Source organism: Protopterus annectens, chromosome 3.part1, assembly GCF_019279795.1.
Source record: "Protopterus annectens isolate FY-2018-M chromosome 3.part1, PAN1.0, whole genome shotgun sequence".
In the NCBI taxonomy this organism is placed as follows: Eukaryota; Metazoa; Chordata; order Ceratodontiformes; family Protopteridae; genus Protopterus; species Protopterus annectens.
In genome coordinates, this window is record NC_056732.1 from 1,824,183,170 (window position 1) to 1,824,202,725 (window position 19,556).

General features: G+C 35.9%; 1 protein-coding gene across 1 annotated transcript in view; it reads left to right on the forward strand.

Annotated features, from left to right (window-relative positions):
• The window catches only part of LOC122798709 (zinc finger protein 2 homolog), a 101,593-nt gene extending 83,915 nt beyond the window's left edge, over positions 1 to 17,678 (forward strand). Inside the window, exon 2 of the mRNA XM_044067804.1 lies at positions 14,744 to 17,678. Within this exon, the coding sequence (XP_043923739.1) occupies positions 14,744 to 16,689 (1,946 nt within the window). The 3' untranslated portion in view covers positions 16,690 to 17,678. The remainder of the gene's footprint in view (positions 1 to 14,743) is intronic.
• Positions 17,679 to 19,556: the final 1,878 nt, after the last annotated feature.

A 19,556-nucleotide genomic window follows, 5' to 3' on the forward strand; every position in this document is an offset into this window, starting at 1 on the left:
TATAGTTTAGGTTCCAGAATATAACATTTATCAGATTTCAGTTTATGCTTTTATAGCTTAGTTTCCAGACTATAACATTTACCAGATTTCAGTTTATGCTTTTATCTGTATTCAGGTAACACTGGCAGGAAGGGTATTCTTGTAGTATTAGTTTAGTTAGTTTCCAGAATATAACATTTATCACCTTAGTGTACATTTCAGTCTGATTTCATACTCAGTTATACATATACAGAAACATTCATACTCAGTTATACATTTCTAACAACATTACTAGACAGTTTACAACATACAATTATATCACACCTCACATTATTCAGTCATTCCTTTTAAGCATAAAGTGACAGAACTATTTGTAACAGGCTTATTAATATACATTATCTAAAGAATAAGTAGTAATAGTTATTTAATCGACTCAAGGCATAACAGATAAGGCTTCATTTGTTAATTAATTTACAGAATACAGTGCACCTTACATTGTGATGATAGGAGGTCCTGCAAGCCCAGCTTGCTGGAATTTTGTAAATAATTTTATGTCATTTGTGAATATCAACATGATTTATATAAGATGCTAGTATTATAAATGTATTAGAACTGTATGTCATGTCTATATCAAACTGATTTCTACAGATGCTTTTGTTGAAAATGTATTTGTAAAGTGCTTGTGTTTGAAATGTATCCACAGTGTGTCCTACTGGAGAGAACAGAAATGTGCATGCACTATTGTAACTGTTTACATGTATATGTTTTAACAGAGGAAACTGGAAGGTTAACCTCAGTCCATCAAACTTTAAAAATATATCTGAAATTAAATCACTTTGCGAGCTATGCCATAAAGATGCTATCTCACAGATTTCAGTGCAGCCAGGGAAGCAAAGTCTGTACAAGGACGCTTTCTGTATTGTTTTTGGAGTGAACTAATTACTACTCTGGAAGTGTAGAGGTATGAAATGTTTCTATGACTTCCAGTACTTGCCACAGATCTGAGCAAAAACCCCTGTGTGTGCATTTTTGCAGGTAGGTGCTAAGTCCTGCAATGGAGGGTTGCATGGGAACTAGAAGTCAGATGACCAGAAGTGAAGTCATTCTGCAAGCTATCCAAGAAGTAATATTTTAGATATTATTTTGAGAAGTTTCTTAGTGAGACAGAGCATTCTGTAATCTGTCTTGGGCCTGACAACAAGAAGGACCATTCACCATATCATCTGTGTTGCTCTATTAAGTAAGTGGGGAATACTAATTATTTTGGATTCAGTCAGGAATATAGTGAAGCTTAGTTTAGATAATGGTAGAAAATATATATCAGAGGTCATTTTAATTGTAATAGTACAAATGTGGTCTATATGGCCAAATGTCAGGGATGTACTACATTTTATATAGGGAAAACTAATAGACACTTAAGGGATTGGATGTATAAGTATAAGTATCTTATGGATATGAGAAAATGTAAATTGACTAATGCACTTAGTAGACATAAGAAAGAATTCTCTGGTCATAGTTTTAAATTTCTTGTAGTACAATAACTGGCTAAAGATGAACAAGAGAAAATGCTGGATATATACCTGGATATTTGTGAATTGAAATGGCAATTGCAGATGGATGCAACACAATACCCAGGTATAAATGCAAATGTAAGCATTTCCAGTGTTTTAAAACTGAGGAATATTTTGGGTTAAGATAATAGAATTACCTAACTTATTTTTAGAAAAACAATTATGGTCAATTGTCAGCATTTTATTTTTATGTATTTTATTATGTATTCATATTTAGAATTTTGTTAAAGATGTCTTTGTTTATAAGCATAGATTATGCTTCTTTCACTTTAAATAACTGATTGGTGGGTTCTGGGATGTAATAAAGGGTGGAGTAGGATGTATATATAATGGCTGGGTAGATAATTTAGCTTTGTTTTGATGAAGTCCCATATTTAATGGGAAAAAAAGCACTTAACTTGAAGTCTTTATTGGAAACCTGAAGTTTTAAACTGCCATTTTTGTTATTGTGGAATAAATTGGATTCAACTACTGCAGTGGCATCAGTTTGTGGTTATTAGTTTAGATATTGTTTTTCTTTATATGTCTGAGTCTGTCCTTCAATGTTATTTTAAATATTTCCTGTGATTTAAAACTCTGAGGTCACTGTGAATATATATACTTGGAATGTTCTTGTTCATTTAATATGTATTATTAAATATATATAAACCTTTCATTGTGGCTGATCTTTGTAGATTTATTCAAGTTTTGAGAGTATTTGCATATTTATTTGGTGACACGGTGTGGGCCACTCCTTATAGCCTTGCTCTTGGTCAAACTACCATTTGTATTAATATTAATTTCACTCAGTATAATGGGTAGCCTTGGAAGAGCCTTAAGGTAGCTAGCAGGAGTGTCTGGTGGCACTCATAACTACCTTATAGTTTGGGCAGAAGAGACACATAGCTAGTAAATCTGTGCCAGCCTTTCCCAGGTGCACGTGTGTGTGTGTGTGTGTGTGTGTGTGTGTGTGTGTGTGTGTGTGTGTGTGTAACTCAAATCTCAAAGAGTGTGTGTGTCAGCTACTTGTGCAGTGACACAAAGCACTAGTTGGACAGAGAGGGTGCTGGAGGTCCTGGCTTGGACACTCAGCTGAGATCTCAACTCTGTAGCTGTGCCAGTGGGGAGTTTTATTGGGGATCTGGAGAAAGAGGGAGAAACCACCCTAGACTGACTGTGTTTCCCATGTGCTCTTAAGGGAAATTGTGCTTGATGCAGAGTGCTGCATCTGGAGATACTGTGTGTATACCTATTATCCTCTCAGTGAACATTCCCCACAGATGCCACTGGTGAGGATTGAGGCTCTTTGATTTCTGGCCCATAGGTGGGGCATCACAACCTAATTATTGTACATTAGACAGAAAGTTAAAAAGACATTGACAGGATATGCAAAGGTATAAATCAGAAATACAGAAATCATAGGTTTAGTAAAGGTACTTCTACTATTACAGCACATAGATAGTTACACAATATTTAAGACACAATTTTAAAAGGCAGACATCTATTACAGCACACAGAAAATAAAAAGAATACAGAGAGGATGGGGGATTGGCATGATGGTTAAGGTGTTTACCTTACAGACACAAGGTGCAAGACGTGATTCTTACATGAGGTAAGTGGTTAGGCTTAAATGGCTCACAAGGGCAGCAGTTAATACAGTATGTGGTAATTATGCTTCAAAATTATATATTATAGGTATAAAAAGGAGTGTTTGCCAGTTATAACATGTTAAGGAATTGCCCAGTTATAATTAAACCATAAAGTTAAGAGACTTAAATAATAAACAAGCAGGGGAATCTGATTAGTTCTAACTTCACCAACACAAGTGTTGAGGAAAAAAAATAAAAAAACAGAAAAACTATTAGTCTTAAAACTTCATTGATGAGTTCAGTCACAATAATTTCCAAAAATCATGAAACCCAGGTAGTGTTTCGAAGCAACAAGCCTTTACTCATCACAGACAAGTGATGTTCAGTAACAAAAAATCAGAAATGCTTTACAGTGTTAAACATATCAGCTTTTATACACTTAGAAGTAGGTGTGGAAAACAGGTATGAAAATTAATATTAATTATTATTAATTTAATTATTATTTTATTAATTATTAATACATATGGACGGATACTTATTAGATAGTATTACAGAAATATATATTTATAGTCATAGTGTTCTAATTAGATAATGTTTATGGTTAGATAGCTTTGTGTTTTTTTATTGTATTTATCTAGTTACCTCTTTTTTACTTATCTACCTATGTATATGATTTTTGTTCTTGTCACAGACCTGATGACTGTTTTTATTGCATTAGTTAGCTGAAAATGATTTTAATTAAAAGTCAGTCTGTTTATATGTATGTTATGCTTTTCTTAATACCTGATTTTGGAATGTGGGCTGCAATAGATAGTGTATTCCTTAACTAGGATTTAGTTTGAGCTAAGCAGTAGTAGTGTGTGGGGGTGAGTACTTTGCTGTTCTTAAATGCACTTTTGTTGCCCTGTTTATGTTGTTTGCCTGGAACAGGCTGGTTTAAAATTAAACAATAGTTTGTTTGTATGCTTTATTACATAGAAACACATCAGGATGGATAGCAGCATTACAAAATATAAACAAAATACCCCAACTGTTTGTCATCTATACTGGGGAGGGATGAGTAACATGTATCAGAATGGGATCCAGTTCTCCAGATTCATGACCAAGAGGCACACAGCTAAGACTGGAGGAATATAGAGGAATTAATCATCCCTGCTGCACATATAACTCACAAAACAGGTCAGAAATTAATTCCAGGCATTAAAACTTTCATTTGTTATTTGTAAAATATGAAATGAGGCATTATGTATGCTCTAAATGAATTTCTAAATAACAGAAATACTCACAATTATGATATATTAATAGACATATTCAAAATAACTATGGAAAATATTTGAAATAAAGTCTGAATCACATAACATGAATAAAATAGGGCAAACAACCAAATTTTTTCATGAAGCACTACTTTTACGCATTAATCAAAGTTATTCAAGTTGTCCGAAGTAAATTAAATGAGACATTAGGAATGCTGTAAATGAATTTCTAAGTAACACAAATATTCAAAATTATGATATATTAATAGAAATATTCAAAATAACTATGGAAAATATTTGAAATAAAGTCTGAATCACATACAATGAATAAAATAGGGGAAACAACCACAATTTTTCATGAAGCACTACTTTTGCACATTAATCAAAGTTATTCAAGTTGTCTGAAGTGTATGACGTGTTCTTATGTTTGTGCAGTGTTACAGTACAGTTATTTCACAAAATACAGGGTTAGGATGGTGGCCTAATGGTTAAGGTGTTTGACTTATAAAGCCAAGGTGCAGGATTTGAATCTCACAAGGGATAATTGGCTAGGCTTAAAATGGCTTACAAGGACAGTTAGCCTAGTAGTAACCTATGAAACTATAAAACAGCCATTTCAGAACATATTTCACAAAGTACAGTATTTTGAAGAGCTTATTGTGCATTTCAATGTTATTACAAGTACTGGCTGTATGTGTATGTATACTTACAGGGGACATTTTTCAGTGTGTTTGGACACATAATTTGTTGGCATGCAGACAGATTTCGAAAACCAGGACCACTTGTATTTGATAACAATATTGCAGAGAACTGGAGAATGTTTGAGCAAGAGTACAATATTTTTATACAGGCTACATTTTCTGATAAAGATGATCATACAAAGGCATTTATTCTGCTTAATTTAGCTGGTTCAGAAGCTATTGAAAGAGAGCATTCATTTGTGTATGCACCTGCTATCTTTACAGGAAAGGGGGAAAAACATCATATAGTTGTACTGGCTTAGTCAAGGGAAGACCCTGAGGGCTTAAAATGTAAATTTAGAGAAATGTGTAACCCCCAAATTAATATTACAATGAAAAGGCAGTTACTTTACACAAGGGATCAAAAGCCTTGTGAAACTTTTGCAGCATATATAATTGATTTAAGAAACAAGGCAAAATCTGGTGATTTAAGGAATGAGTTGATGAAATACAGACTTCTGTGTGGTATCAAAGATGATGCTGTGAGAAACATTTTGCTTTATGACAGTGATTTAACTTTGTGTAAGGCCATTGAGATTTGTCAGATATATCAGCTTGCAGAAAAGCATACAAATATGCTTACAACTGAGAAATGCATGCTTCCAGTAACTTCTAAAGCTCAAGTGGATAGTATGCAGCATATGATTAAAAGAAACAGACCCAAGCACATGGCAATAGCTGTATTGCACAGTCTCAGTTAAGCATATGAGTGAGTCAGCAAACTCAAAGAATGGGCCAACACTCAGTTTCATTGCCAACTGTTGTAATTGTGGTGGAAACCATGACCCTAAAAGAGAAAAATGTTTAGCTCTTGGTCAGCAATGTCACAGATGCAATAAGTGAAATCATTTCAAAAAGTTTTGTAAATCAAAAGGCACACATTCTTTTATTAAAAGGGAATATTTCAAGAAATAAGTTGATCAATTAGAAAGCCATGACCCTATTTTTTATGTTGATGGTGTGTCAGTGCTTCATGAAACAGTCAATGCAGTAGATTTATGGGCAAAGAGTGAAGTATTTTGTACTGTTGAGATAAATGGGTCTTTCATAGAGCTCAAAGCTGATACAGGTACAAAGTGCAATATTATGTCTGCAGAAACATTTGCTAGAGTATGTGTTGGTGAGAAGCTTGATTTTGGCAAAGTGTGCAAAGCTTGTGACTTATGGTTATGAAGAAATTCAAACTTTAGGTTCAGTAATGCTTTCATATTACTCTGCTAGCAGAATCTACAACTTGTTATTTTACATAGTCAAGAGGCACGTACAGTCATTATTAGGGGTCAGAGACAGTTTGAAAGTAGGATTACATTAATTTAATAAGGAAGTCCACCATGTAAGCTTAAAAGACAACTATTCTAATTTCTCCTGGTATATTTTCTCTACTTATACTGATCTTTTTGAAGGCAAACTAGGCAGGTTCCCAGTTGTGCACTCCATGAAGTTAGACCTAGATATCAGCCCAGTTGTCAGGCCAGCCCAGAAAGTTCCAGTAGCTATGCAGAACAGAGTCAAAGCCGAGCTAAATAAAATGGTGCAAGAAGATGTGAGTTGCCCAGTTCTTTCATCAACTCCAAATGAATGGGTATTTTCCATGGTGGTCGCTCATAAGAAAAGCTCAGATGATATTAGAATATGCATTAATCCATGAGATTTGAACAAATCTCTAAAAAGACCTCATCATCCAATGCATACAGTCAAAGAAGTTGCAGCTCTCATGCCAAATTCTACTGTTTTTTCTGTCTTGAATGCAAACAGTTCATTTTGGCAAATTTTACTTGACAAGAAATCCTCATTGCTAACCACTTTCAGTACTCTTTTTGGCAAATACTGATTTTTAAGAATGCCATTTAGGATAAATTCTCCCAGTAAAGTCTTTCAATGTGCAATGGAACAAATTTTTTCTGGGTATCCGTTTGACATTATAGAAGATGATATACTAGTAGGAGGCAATGGTGAAGCTGAGCATGACAAAAACCTCAGGAAAGTTCTGGAAAGAGCATGTCAAGTGAATCTTAAGCTGAATCCCACTTCTGACCCAATTCAGCTTTGTCAAGGGCAGATCATGCCTCTTGAACTTGGTTGACTTTTTTGAAACAGTCACCAAGGCCATTGATGAGGGTAAGGCAGTTCACACAGCCTACCTTGACCTTGCAAAAGCTTTCAACACAATACCCCACTCAGGTATCATAGAAAAGCTCACCAGCTTAAATGTAAACCCATATGTCACAAGATGGGTTGCAAACTGGCTCAAGGACAGAACCCACAGGGTTAGAGTTGCTGGTGCCATGTCAGACTCCAAGCCGGTCACAAGCGGTGTCCCACAGGGCTCAGTCCTGGGCCCCCTCTTGTTCGGCATCTACTTTTCAGAAGTGCAGGCAAACATAGGAGGATTGTGGCTGACAAAGTTTGCAGATGACTGCAAACTGGGCGCCATAGTTGAAAATCCATCAGACACAGATATCCTTCAGAAAGGTCTCATAGAAACGGATAACTGGTGCCAGAACCATGGCCTTAAGCTAAACGCCAAAACATGTATAGTCATACCCTTTGGTAAAAACAAGGTAACCCCAAGTTACCACATAGGTGGCAATCCATTAAGCACAGAAGAGGTTATCAGGGACCTGGGGACCCAAGTTGACAGTAAACTTTCTTTTGACACTCACATTGCCAAAGTGGTTAGGAGGACCTTCTACATTGCCCACCTGATTATGAAGGGATTCACATCCAGATCAAGGGAGGTCATTGTTACCCTGTACTCTTCACTTATCAGGCCAATGATTGAGTACAATGCCCCATTCGGAATGTATCTTACCCGACACCTGCAGCAATTGGAAAGACCCCAAAAGTTCCTCACCAAAAGGATAAAGGGTCTCAAAAATATGTCATATGCTGCCAGACTGAAGAAACTCCAGCTCTATTCAGTCGCATACCATCTGCTCAGAGGTGACCTGTGCCTGACATACAAGGCCATGTCCAACCCGGAATTAATGGACATGCTCCACCTCAAAAAATCCAAATCCACCAGAGCCACAAGAGCAAGAGACTTAAACCTCAACACGGATATAAATAGGATGTGCTGGAGGGACAGATTCATCACCCAGAGACTCCCTGTGCTGTGGAACAGAATCCTGGTCTATGTGAGACAGAGCACCTCTCTGGCTCTGTTCAAGAGGAATCTTGACCAGTGGATGGGAGATCGCAGGTTTACCCCGGGGATCGTCTCTGTATCACTACTGGACAGAGGCACGGCAAACTAATGGGTATAGTATTCTCATCCTAAGGGGTGGTGAAAGCCACACAACTCTGGCTAGGCTTATAAATGCCCTGGGGCAGATAGCCTAGTATGAACCTATGACACCATGCTGCTCATCCCTTTCTAGTATAGATGACATACAGGGGGTAGTTTGTTTATATTTTGTACTGCTGCTATCCATCCTGATGTGTTTCTATGTAGTAAAGCATATAAACAAACTACCCTACCTGTTCATCATCTATATAGGCAACATTACAGTTTCTCACCTAAAACAAACACTGTGAGGCATCCCTGTAGCAGTTCTCTACCAGCCAGCTGCATCTGCAAAAGTCCATCGCCAGTTTATTTAAAGTAAAGGCAACATTACAGTGTATGTTAACGCTTTAATCCTTCTATGATTGTAAATTTCATTAGAATTTAATCAGAGAGTGCACACTACTGGTAACCTCCACCACCAGCACCACCACCCCCACCAGAGATCTCCCTAGACCCAATACTTTCTAGTTTGGAATCATTGTTTCGCTTAGTTGTCTCCTTCTCCAATACACTTGTTCATATTTCATAAGGTTTCTATTTATCTAAGAATTCTTACTCTACAAAATTGTCAGCTGCATAGATACTTTCCACAGTACCTGACAGTCTAAGTGACTAATTGTTCCTCACTCTACAGTCATAGAACTTGGCTCTGCCCACACCATTCCACCATCGCCATGCTCAGGCTTCACTCCGCTCCCCTACCCTGTTGCCCCAAGATCATTTGAATTTATTCTAAACCTAACCAGTCCCAGTCACACTTATCTATCAATCACCACCTATACAATTTTCAATTATACAATATCTCACATTTCTACTCTAACCTTAACAACACCTATCCATTACCACACATGTATTAACCTATAACCAATCCCTACTTGTTAACCATTGCAAAATGCTATAAATACATTGTATATTACTAGCTCTGCTAACAACTCCTGCACACTTAACAAAATCCCATTCACAAATGGCCTTCCCTCACACTTTTCACAAAACTACATCTACCATTTCTCCACACCTAACGGACTTCTCCATCTTAATATCTCCATCCATCTTGAATACAGCAGAAAGCCATCACATCTCATACAGACTACACCATATTAAACCAAATCCAAAAAATACCCCTTTAAGTTTCATAAGCACATAACATTCTCCCAAACACTAGTAACCATAGCTACCAAACTTATTACAAGTGGAGATATTCACCCAAACCCAGGCCCTCAGAATACCTCCTCACACCCCTCAAATACAATATATAATCAATCTATCATGAAAAGGCTCCAAAATAATAATCTTAAATCTAAACCTGCCAAGCATAGTCAAGAAAGTTCAAGAATTACACACCACCCTATCCCATTATAACCCCAATATTGCTGTTTTAATGGAAACCTCATTAAAAGCACACGTTACTGACAACAAAATTACACCACCTGGTTACAACAATATGTGTACTATCTCTAATTAAAACTAATTCCACAGAACCATCACTAGCCTCCAAACCTCTCAGTATTAATGACAACTCATTCTCCTTTCAGCTTGTTCCCACAGCTACCATTAAGAGACTACTCAAAAAACTCAAACCCTCTTCAATAGCAGCTGACAAGTTACAAGCAGAATATTTAAAACTAGCAGCTGCAGCCATATCTTATCCAGTGCTGTTCCTTATTAACAAGTCCGTAGCAGAACAGCATGTCCCAGCAATATGGAAAATTGCACACATTATCCCCTTACACAAAGGTGGAAATTCCACATAGCTGATCAACTACAGACTGATCTCCATTCTCTCTCCACTATCTAAACTCCTCAGAAGATGTAGCCACTCCCAACTGATTCATTATCTTACCTTCAACCACATGCTAGCAACATATCAACATGGTTTTAGACCTCATCATAGTACCACAGCTGCTCTCTTCAGTTTCACCAATACCATTAACCAACTCAGAAACAATGTCTTTGTAGACAATTCCAAGGCCTTTGACACAGTCTTCCATCCCAAATTGTTAAACACACTTTCCAAACTGAAACAGAGCCCCTCTGTACTTTAGTGGTTCCAAAGTTATCTACAGGACTACCAAAAATCTGTAAAATGGCTTGCTGTCCTATCACACCTCTTCCCGTCACACTAGGAGTACCACAAGGCTCAATGTTTGGGCTGCTACTCTTCAGTATTTTTGTAAACAACCTCCACAGTGCTACTCCACTGGCTTCAACTATTTGATATGCAGATGACACAACACTTATATGTGCTACTTGTAACCTGCAACACCTCCATGATATAACCCCAAAATTATTCTCAGATACTGAACTATGGCTGTCTAACCATCAGCTCATTACTCAACCCCAATAAAACAAAAGTCATGATCTTCCAACCCACAAGATCCTCCCCCCAGCACCTTCTACATCATAGCTAAGAATATTAATAAAATGAATGCCCCTTCACAAAGAAAACTACTAGGAGTAAAATGACAGATAACCTAAGATTTGACCTACATATAGCACAAACAATTAAGAAAGTTCACAAAAAAATGGGCACTCTTTACAAAAATAAAAAGTATCTAATTGACTACTCTAGGGTTGCCATTGCTAGAGCCAATCTTCTGTAAGCAATTTGTATGCTTCCCCAATTCTCACCAACATTAAAAAGACAGGTTTAATTAAAATTAAAACATACTACAATAAAAGATCTACATTTGCAACTGACTGTCCACATCATACCCACCACTGTTACTTCTTAAAAACTCTCCTGGCTAGAACTCCCACAACTTCTGTCCTATAACCAATTAACTTTAGCACACAAATTAGTATATCAATCTGAAAAAAAACTTGCCCTTCTAAATATTCTCCAGCCCCATACCACAAATCAAAGTCTTTGCTCAATAAATACATTTTTACTATACTACAAGTACCCAAATCTACTAATACAACAGGGAACTCCCTGTTTTCTAATCATGTAGCAACCAGGTGGAATTTGCTACCTCACAGCATCAGAACCAACACAAATACCAACCAATTCCAAAAGATTCTTAAAAATTATCTTAATTTGTTCATTCCAGTGGAGCTCAGGCAGTTTGCACTGTAATGTACAGTGGGCGGAGCCTAAGCCTTTTGACAGAATCAAATTATGTCCTTATATTTCAAACAAATGTTCATATCTCTGGAGCCATAGGGGATATGAAAGAAGTATAAATGGCAAACTCTTCAACACAAATTATTTTTAAAGTGCTAGTATTTTTTAGGTTCTAGATCTTAAACTGAGTTTTATAAGTCACAGTAAACAAAGTAACTATTGCACTTGTAATATTTTGTAAACAATGTACAACATCTCAGCAACCACTCAAGTTACACACACACACACTGTCAGCAGCATTTTATCCATCTAGCTGGGAGCTTTCATATGAGGCTAAAAGTTCTGTCTGTGTTACTTGGTTGTTGGGATATTTAGAAAAATGTGAAATTATATCTATATAAATTAATACCATAAAAGCAATAGTCAATATCTTTTTAACTACTTCATACTTCAAATATTAATGCAGTTGAGTTTGCCATTGCATAAGCTCTAATATGAAATCTTTTACAACCTTGTAGATTGGAATTATTGATGCAAATATGAACAAGCAATACTTGATGCCGAGAGGCATCAGTAGGAGTTAACTGGATATGCACCTGGAAACATCACTCGGATGTAATGACTATGTTGCTGTACTACTCCAGGCTAACTAGTTTTAGTAGTTTCTGGTCACACTTTTTCTTCTTCCCTGACTACATCATAATCTATCCTCTCTCTCATGTCTAGATAATCTCTAACCTCATCCTTTTCTGTCCAGTCCCCCCCACCCTACAAACCTTTACTCAGCTTACTTTAAGAAACTACAATGTCTACACTATAAAAAAGGAATTATATCAAATGATTCTATAATACATATGTCAGCTATAATATCATAGAATGTAATTTCTGGTGTACTGGATATCTTGGATATTTTTTTGTATAATTTCTTGTATAAGTTTTGTATAACCTCTATATGTGGAGCTTTTCTCCCCATGCATCTGAAAATGGAGTCAGACATTCCCAGTAAACAAATGTAAATTAAATCAAATAAAAATAAATTGTTGCAGAATAAATCCTACATAAATACAGTTAAAAGAAGAGACCTTACATAGACCTGAAAAGGTAAGGTTAGGCCTTTGTCTTCATTTTATATTTCACATTTTAATGTAACTATAGCAATAGATCCCTGAATGTGTTCAGGTATCTACATGAACAGTTGTAAGATCAGTTTTCATTTAAACGTATTTTGTTAGACAAAAATACAGTGTTCTATTTGCATGTCTAAAAGTGTAACCATATTAAAACAGGCATTCACAGTGTGCATACAGTTTCAGTAAACGTACTTTCTATCAGTGAAAATAACCTTCATTGAAGAATATTGATAAGAACAGAATGTGCAGTACGTTGAATATAAACACATTTTGTTTGTATAGTACAAGGCTTGTGACCAAGATTAAAAGATGCGTGTAGACATTTACAGTGTTTTGGTATTATTAGGAAACACTTCTGAGAGTCAGTCAAGTTAGTTCATTTGAACTGATATGCAGAAAACCATTGCAGCACAAACACTTGAGTATGAGTGTAGAAGTCAGGTCAAATATCCAGCATTCCAGAATATTAACAATATTATTCAGGAGGAAAGGAATATCAGCACTGTTATCAACCATTCCAGAATATTAATGATATTATTCAGGAGAAAAGGAATATTAGCACTGTTATCCAGCATTCCAGAATATTAATGATATTATTCAGGAGGAAAGGAATACCAGCACTTTTATCCAGCATTCCAGAATATTAATGATATTGTTCCGGAGGAAAGGAATATCAGCACTGTTACTGAGCATTCCAGAATATTAATGATATTATTCAGGAGGAAAGGAATATCAGCACTGTTATCAACCATTCCAGAATATTAATGATATTATTCAGGAGGAAAGGAATATCAGCACTGTTATCAACCTTTCCAGAATATTAATGATATTATTCAGGAGGAAAGGAATATCAGCACTGTTATCCAGCATTCCAGAATATTAATGATATTATTCAGGAGGAAAGGAATATCAGCACTGTTATCGAGAATTCCAGAATATTAATGATATTGTTCAGGAGGAAAGGAATATCAGTAATGTTATCCAGCATTCCAGAATATTAATGATATTATTCAAGAGGAAAGGAATATCAGCACTGTTATCGACCATTCCAGAATATTGATGATATTATTCAGGAGGAAAGGAATATCAGCACTGTTATCGAGCATTCCAGAATATTAATGATATTATTCAGGAGGAAAGGAATATCAGCACTGTTATCCAACATTCCAGAATATTAATGATATTATTCAGGAGGAAAGGAATATCAGCATTGTTATCAACCATTCCAGAATATTAATGATATTGTTCAGGATGAAAGGAATATCAGCACTGTTATCAACCATTCCAGAATATTAATGATATTGTTCAGGAGGAAAGGAATATCAGCACTGTTATCAACCATTCCAGAATATTAATGATATTGTTCAGGAGGAAAGGAATATCAGCACTGTTATCGACCATTCCAGAATATTAATGATATTGTTCAGGAGGAAAGGAATATCAGCACTGTTATCGAGCATTCCAGAATATTAATGATATTGTTCAGGAGGAAAGGAATATCAGCACTGTTATCCAGCATTCCAGAATATTAATGATATTGTTCAGGAGGATGAGAATATAAGTGCTGAAGCTATGGACATAATTATCAGAATATGACTGCAGAAACTACAGGCATACTGAAGACAATGTTTGATATGGATGTTGCTGACATCTACCTCCACTGTACATAGTAAAACATTCTTAACTGACCTGCAGCGTATGCAGACTTTATTCTGAAAGGTACAAGAAGATTTGGCCCATTAAGAAGGAACTGCCATCTGTTCAGCACAAGTTTGGGTAATTAACAGATAAAGACATTCATTCCTGTCTCATTCCATTTTCTTCCAGTTATTTCCAGTTCATTCCAGTAATCTACAGTTCTGTTAATTCTTACATATGCATAATAGTAAATACCATATAATTTAGTATTATTAAATGCTGTTAATTGAAAATACAGTTTATCTTATTGAGAGGGCAGAGTATGTTTTATTTATTTTTGGTTGCGCATTTTTTTACTGAATTCTTGTTTAAAAGCAATTCATTCATTGCTACAATATATAAAATGTGTTTGCAATAGTATATGTTAATGCCTAATTCAGGCTGTAAATCTTGCATTTGTAATTTTTCTTTGCAGATTATTATATTCTAACTCATTCATGTTTCTTTTAAGTTAACAGGAATACCAATTTCAGAGTGATTCACAGTCAACGGTCAAAAAATCACAATTCTGAATGCGACAAAGCTTTATCAGAAGAGCTGTGTGGCACAAGATATGAACTAGTGCAGACCAGAAGTGACCGCTATCACTCTGTGGAAAATGGTGATGAGTTTATGAGGAAAACTGGACTACAAAAACACAGAGAAGAAAAGTCACATGAATTAGTTATTTGTAGAAACAAAGCCACAGATGACAACTGTGTATTAGCCCACAGTGAGAAAAGACAAAAGAATATCTTTGCATCATGTGAACCACTGACCAAGAAAGAGAATAAGTATGAATGTGCCACACGTGGCAGTGATAGAAGATATAAACCCTGCATATGTGACACATGTAACAAGGGTTTCTCATGCAAGTCAAGCTTGTTAAGGCATCAGAAGTTTGTGCACACTGGGCAGAAACCCTACAAATGCACTACATGTGAGAAGAGCTTTAAATGCAAAATCAGTTTGGTAAGACATAATTTAATACACAATGGAAAGGAACTATATACATGCACTACATGTGGAAAGCATTTTATACAGAGACATAAATTATTGGTACATCAAAATAGCCACACAAGACATAAACCATACAAATGTGCCACATGTGGCAAGGGTTTTACGAAGAAACTATACTTAGTGACGCATCAGAATATGCACATAGGTCATAAACCCTATAAATGTGTTACTTGTGGCAAGGGCTTTATATACAAGTCTAGCATGGTCATCCATCAGTATGTTCACAGTGAGAAGGTGAGACAGAAGCCCCATAAATGTGACATATGTGGAAAGGGTTTTACAAAGAAAAGATACTTACTGTTACATCAAAATAGTCACATGGTATATGAAACCTATGAATGTGCCACATGTGGCAAGGCTTTTAAATCTAAGAATAGCATGGTAAGACATCATCTGTATGTTCACAGTGAGCAGGCTAGGCAGAAGCCCCAAAAATGTGCCACATGTGGCAAGAGTTTTGCACGTAGAACTAACATGGCAGTTCACTACCGTATCCACACTGGAGAGAAACCTTATAAATGTGTCACATGTAATAAGTGTTTTGCCCAGAAGACACAATTAGTACAGCATCAGTATATCCATGCTGAGCAGAAACCTTTTAAATGTGCCGTCTGTGACAGGGGTTTTACAACTAAGTTTCGAATGAAGATGCATCAGAATGCCCACTCAAGACAGGAACCATATACCTGTGCTACATCTGACCAAGGCTTTACAAATAAGGTAAGTCTGGCAGAATATAAGAATATGCAGAAGCCCTATAAATGTACTATCTGTGGCAAGGGATTAGCAACCAAGGACAGTCTAAAAGTACATGAGCGTATCCACACTGGGCTGAAGCCCTTCAAGTGTACTACATGTGGCAGGGGATTAGTAACTAAGAATAGTCTAATAGCACATCAGAGTATCCACAGTGGGCAGAGGCCCTATAAATGCACTACATGTGACAAAGGGTTTGGAAAGAAGAGCAATCTGGTAAAACATCAGCGCATTCACTCACAGTTAAAGCAACAGAGCAATGAAAATGAAAAAACATTGGAAATGAGAAAAAATGAAAAAATACAAAGATGGACATGGGATAGCAAAAGAGATCTGATATGGTGCAATATTTATGCAAATATGAAAGCCACACTAATCAAAGCCAAAAGAGCAGTTACAAAGATATTTGTAGAAAAATACAGGCAAAGGCACCCAGATATGTATAATCTCACAAGACAAAATATGACATCACAAAGGAATGAAGTAAAAAGAAAAATGACAGGGGCAGAAATTAAAAAAATAGAAATTGAAGTGATAAATCAGCTGCGAAGTGAAGGGTTTAGTGTGGAAACTCCAACACAGGCAGTGCAGCAACATGACACACCTGATAGAGGAGCAGCAGCTGGAGCAGGATGCAACTGAAGAGGCTATGACACAAGGCAATGTTCTGGAACCTTCTGTATGAATCTCACATGAAAGTCCAGTTTAATTAATTATTTAAAAGAGATGGGTAGACACATTAAGATAAATTAAAGAAATAGGTAAGACCCAACATGTTAGAAGACTGCTAAAGCAGATCAAGACAGTAGACATGACTGTTAGGATAAATTCATGTGATATAACTGAAATATGTGGAGTATATTACTGTGCAACTAAACTAATAACAGATAGTGTTACCATAAACATGCTGAGTAACAAAGGAATGGAGTAAGTAGAATGGCACCGTGGAAGCACTGAATAGAGAAAACTAGAAATCAGCGAAGACAAGAAGTATTACTGTTAGAAGAAGACAGAAAAGGGAGCGTGTCAAAAATCCTTAGAATAGATGTGATGCTATCAAAACAGACCAGGATTCAACATGCACTATTTCCAATAATAAACTAAAAACTATAAAACATGTGGAAAATCCTAGAGGGTATGCAGGCAAAATATAAAGGAAAAATACAAAATAAGCAATTCATTGATGACCCAAAAAAAGATTTTACAGAGAACTGGGAAACAAAGCAAAAGGAACAAAAACAGCACCAAAAAGAAGATAAAAAAGGCATTTTGGGAAATCATTTACAAGGACCTCTTTCAACATTATTAAAGTTGCCAAATGGGCAAAAGATTTAAAAGAAGCAGTAAAGAACATTCGTGTAAATACTATGAAGTGGAATGAAATCATAGCCAGAGCAATTGAGACAAGATTAAGAAAAGCTCATAAATGGAAGATCCAAATCTAGATGCAGTACCAAACCTCTGGTTCAAATTATTAACATGTCTATTCAAATATTTAGCTCTGAGTAAGAATTACCTGTATGTCCAATCTGAGCAGATATTAACCTGGTTAACAACAGCAAGAACAGTACTCCTTCTTAAGAGATAACCTGCAAGTTATTTATTTTATTTTTTATTTTTATTTTACATTTGTTGACTGGGATAGTCCGACTGGATGCATGTCCATTTTCAGCGGAGGCCTGGGGAGAAAAGCTCCAAGGGTAAGGAGATACAGCATTACATAATACCAGCATTATATATTACAAACAGACTATTTATAGAAATTACATAAGTAAGCAAGTTAAACAAGTTCCACAGGTTAGAGTTAATCCCGAGTGTGAGTCAAGATTAAATTAAATTATACAGTAAAATGGTTAACAGATTTTTATCCTAAGAGCTATGGACCAATAACCTACCTTTCAGCAATATAAATGCTCTACTGGAATTGATGCTGACCGAGTTTATAGCCATCTAGGGAAAAAATCAATCAAGGCAATAGGAGAAATGGTAATAAAAGAATGTAATACAGAACAAAGGATCATGTTTTGTTAAATAAAGTCATAACAGAGAGCTCTAAAAAAGGGGAAGAATCTAAGTATGGCATGGGTATATAACAAAAAATGCTTAACACCATACCGCTTATATGGATAATGAAATACTTACAGATGTATAAGATAAACCCTACATTATTCAGTTACACTGCTGTGATTATGAAACGGTGGCAAACAATGACATGGGGCTAATTCATGACCTAAGTATAAAAATTCAAAGATGGATATTCCAGGGCGACTCTTTGTCCCTGATGCTGTATTGTCTTTCCGTTAACCCATTAAGCTATTTACTTAACAGATTAGGCTATAGTTATAGTTTAACTCACAGAAACCAACCTGGAATAATGACATCTCATCTTCTTTATAAGGATGATTTAAAATTGTTCATAGGTTAGTACTAAGCTAACTGCTCTTGTGAGCCATTTTAAGCCTAGCCAATTACCCTTTGTGAGACTCAAACCCTGCACCTTGCGTTTGTAAGGCAAACACCTTAACCATTAGGCCACCCTCCCAATCATTCATGAGATAAGGATTTGAAAGCACAAACACAGATGATTTAGACTTTCTCATATGATATAAGAATGACAGCTCGTCTTGATAAATATGAAAAAGCAGCATTTATAAAAATAAAGCACCTGGGATAGAAGTGTGATATAAAGAAACTTGAGCAGGAGACTGTGTGTACATATTATGGGATAGATGAAGAGTCAGTAATAAAATATGAACAAGTGAGAACAGGGCTTATTAAGAAATACTTCCCAATAGCAATATTAATACTGCAAGCAAAGTGAGCATCCTTGAATAAAGTCCAGGCTATAAATCACTTTGCTCTTCCTGTTTTAACTTTACGGCTTTGGTATGAATATTGAATCAGTTGAACAAGAAAGCAAAAAAATAAATACTTTCATGTTTATCAAATGATATATAAAAACCAGTGCATACCAAGATTGTACATCACTCACTCTGAAGAAGGTATGGGCCACCTCAAAATCGACTATTTTTGCAGATCTGCAATCATGGAACTGCAATATATATTTGCTGAATTCATCAGATCCAAACATAGTGAAAGTTCTAAATCATGAAGGGAAGAAGTCTAAGGTGGCATCTTTGCTTTAGTTTAGCAGAAACGTTTTGGAAATAAGTGGACATAGGTGTCATACTAAAAGTATACAAAAATAAGACAGCAACTAAAATGCCAAGAAACAAAAGAAAGAATATTAAGAAGTGAACAAAAGAAAATTAGTCCACAAATATATTGGCAAGTATAGACAACTTCTAAGACAACATTATATTGACCGTGATGTGAGAATGGTTAAGGAGAGCTAAACTGAAAGCAAAAGATGAAAGATTAATAATGGAGGCCCAATATAGTCGGCTACATATATGTTGAATTACAATGTCTGTTTAAAATGTGGGAGAGACAGACAAATGCAGTTTCTGTAAAACAGAACTAGAAACAGTTCTATATCTCATTCCTGG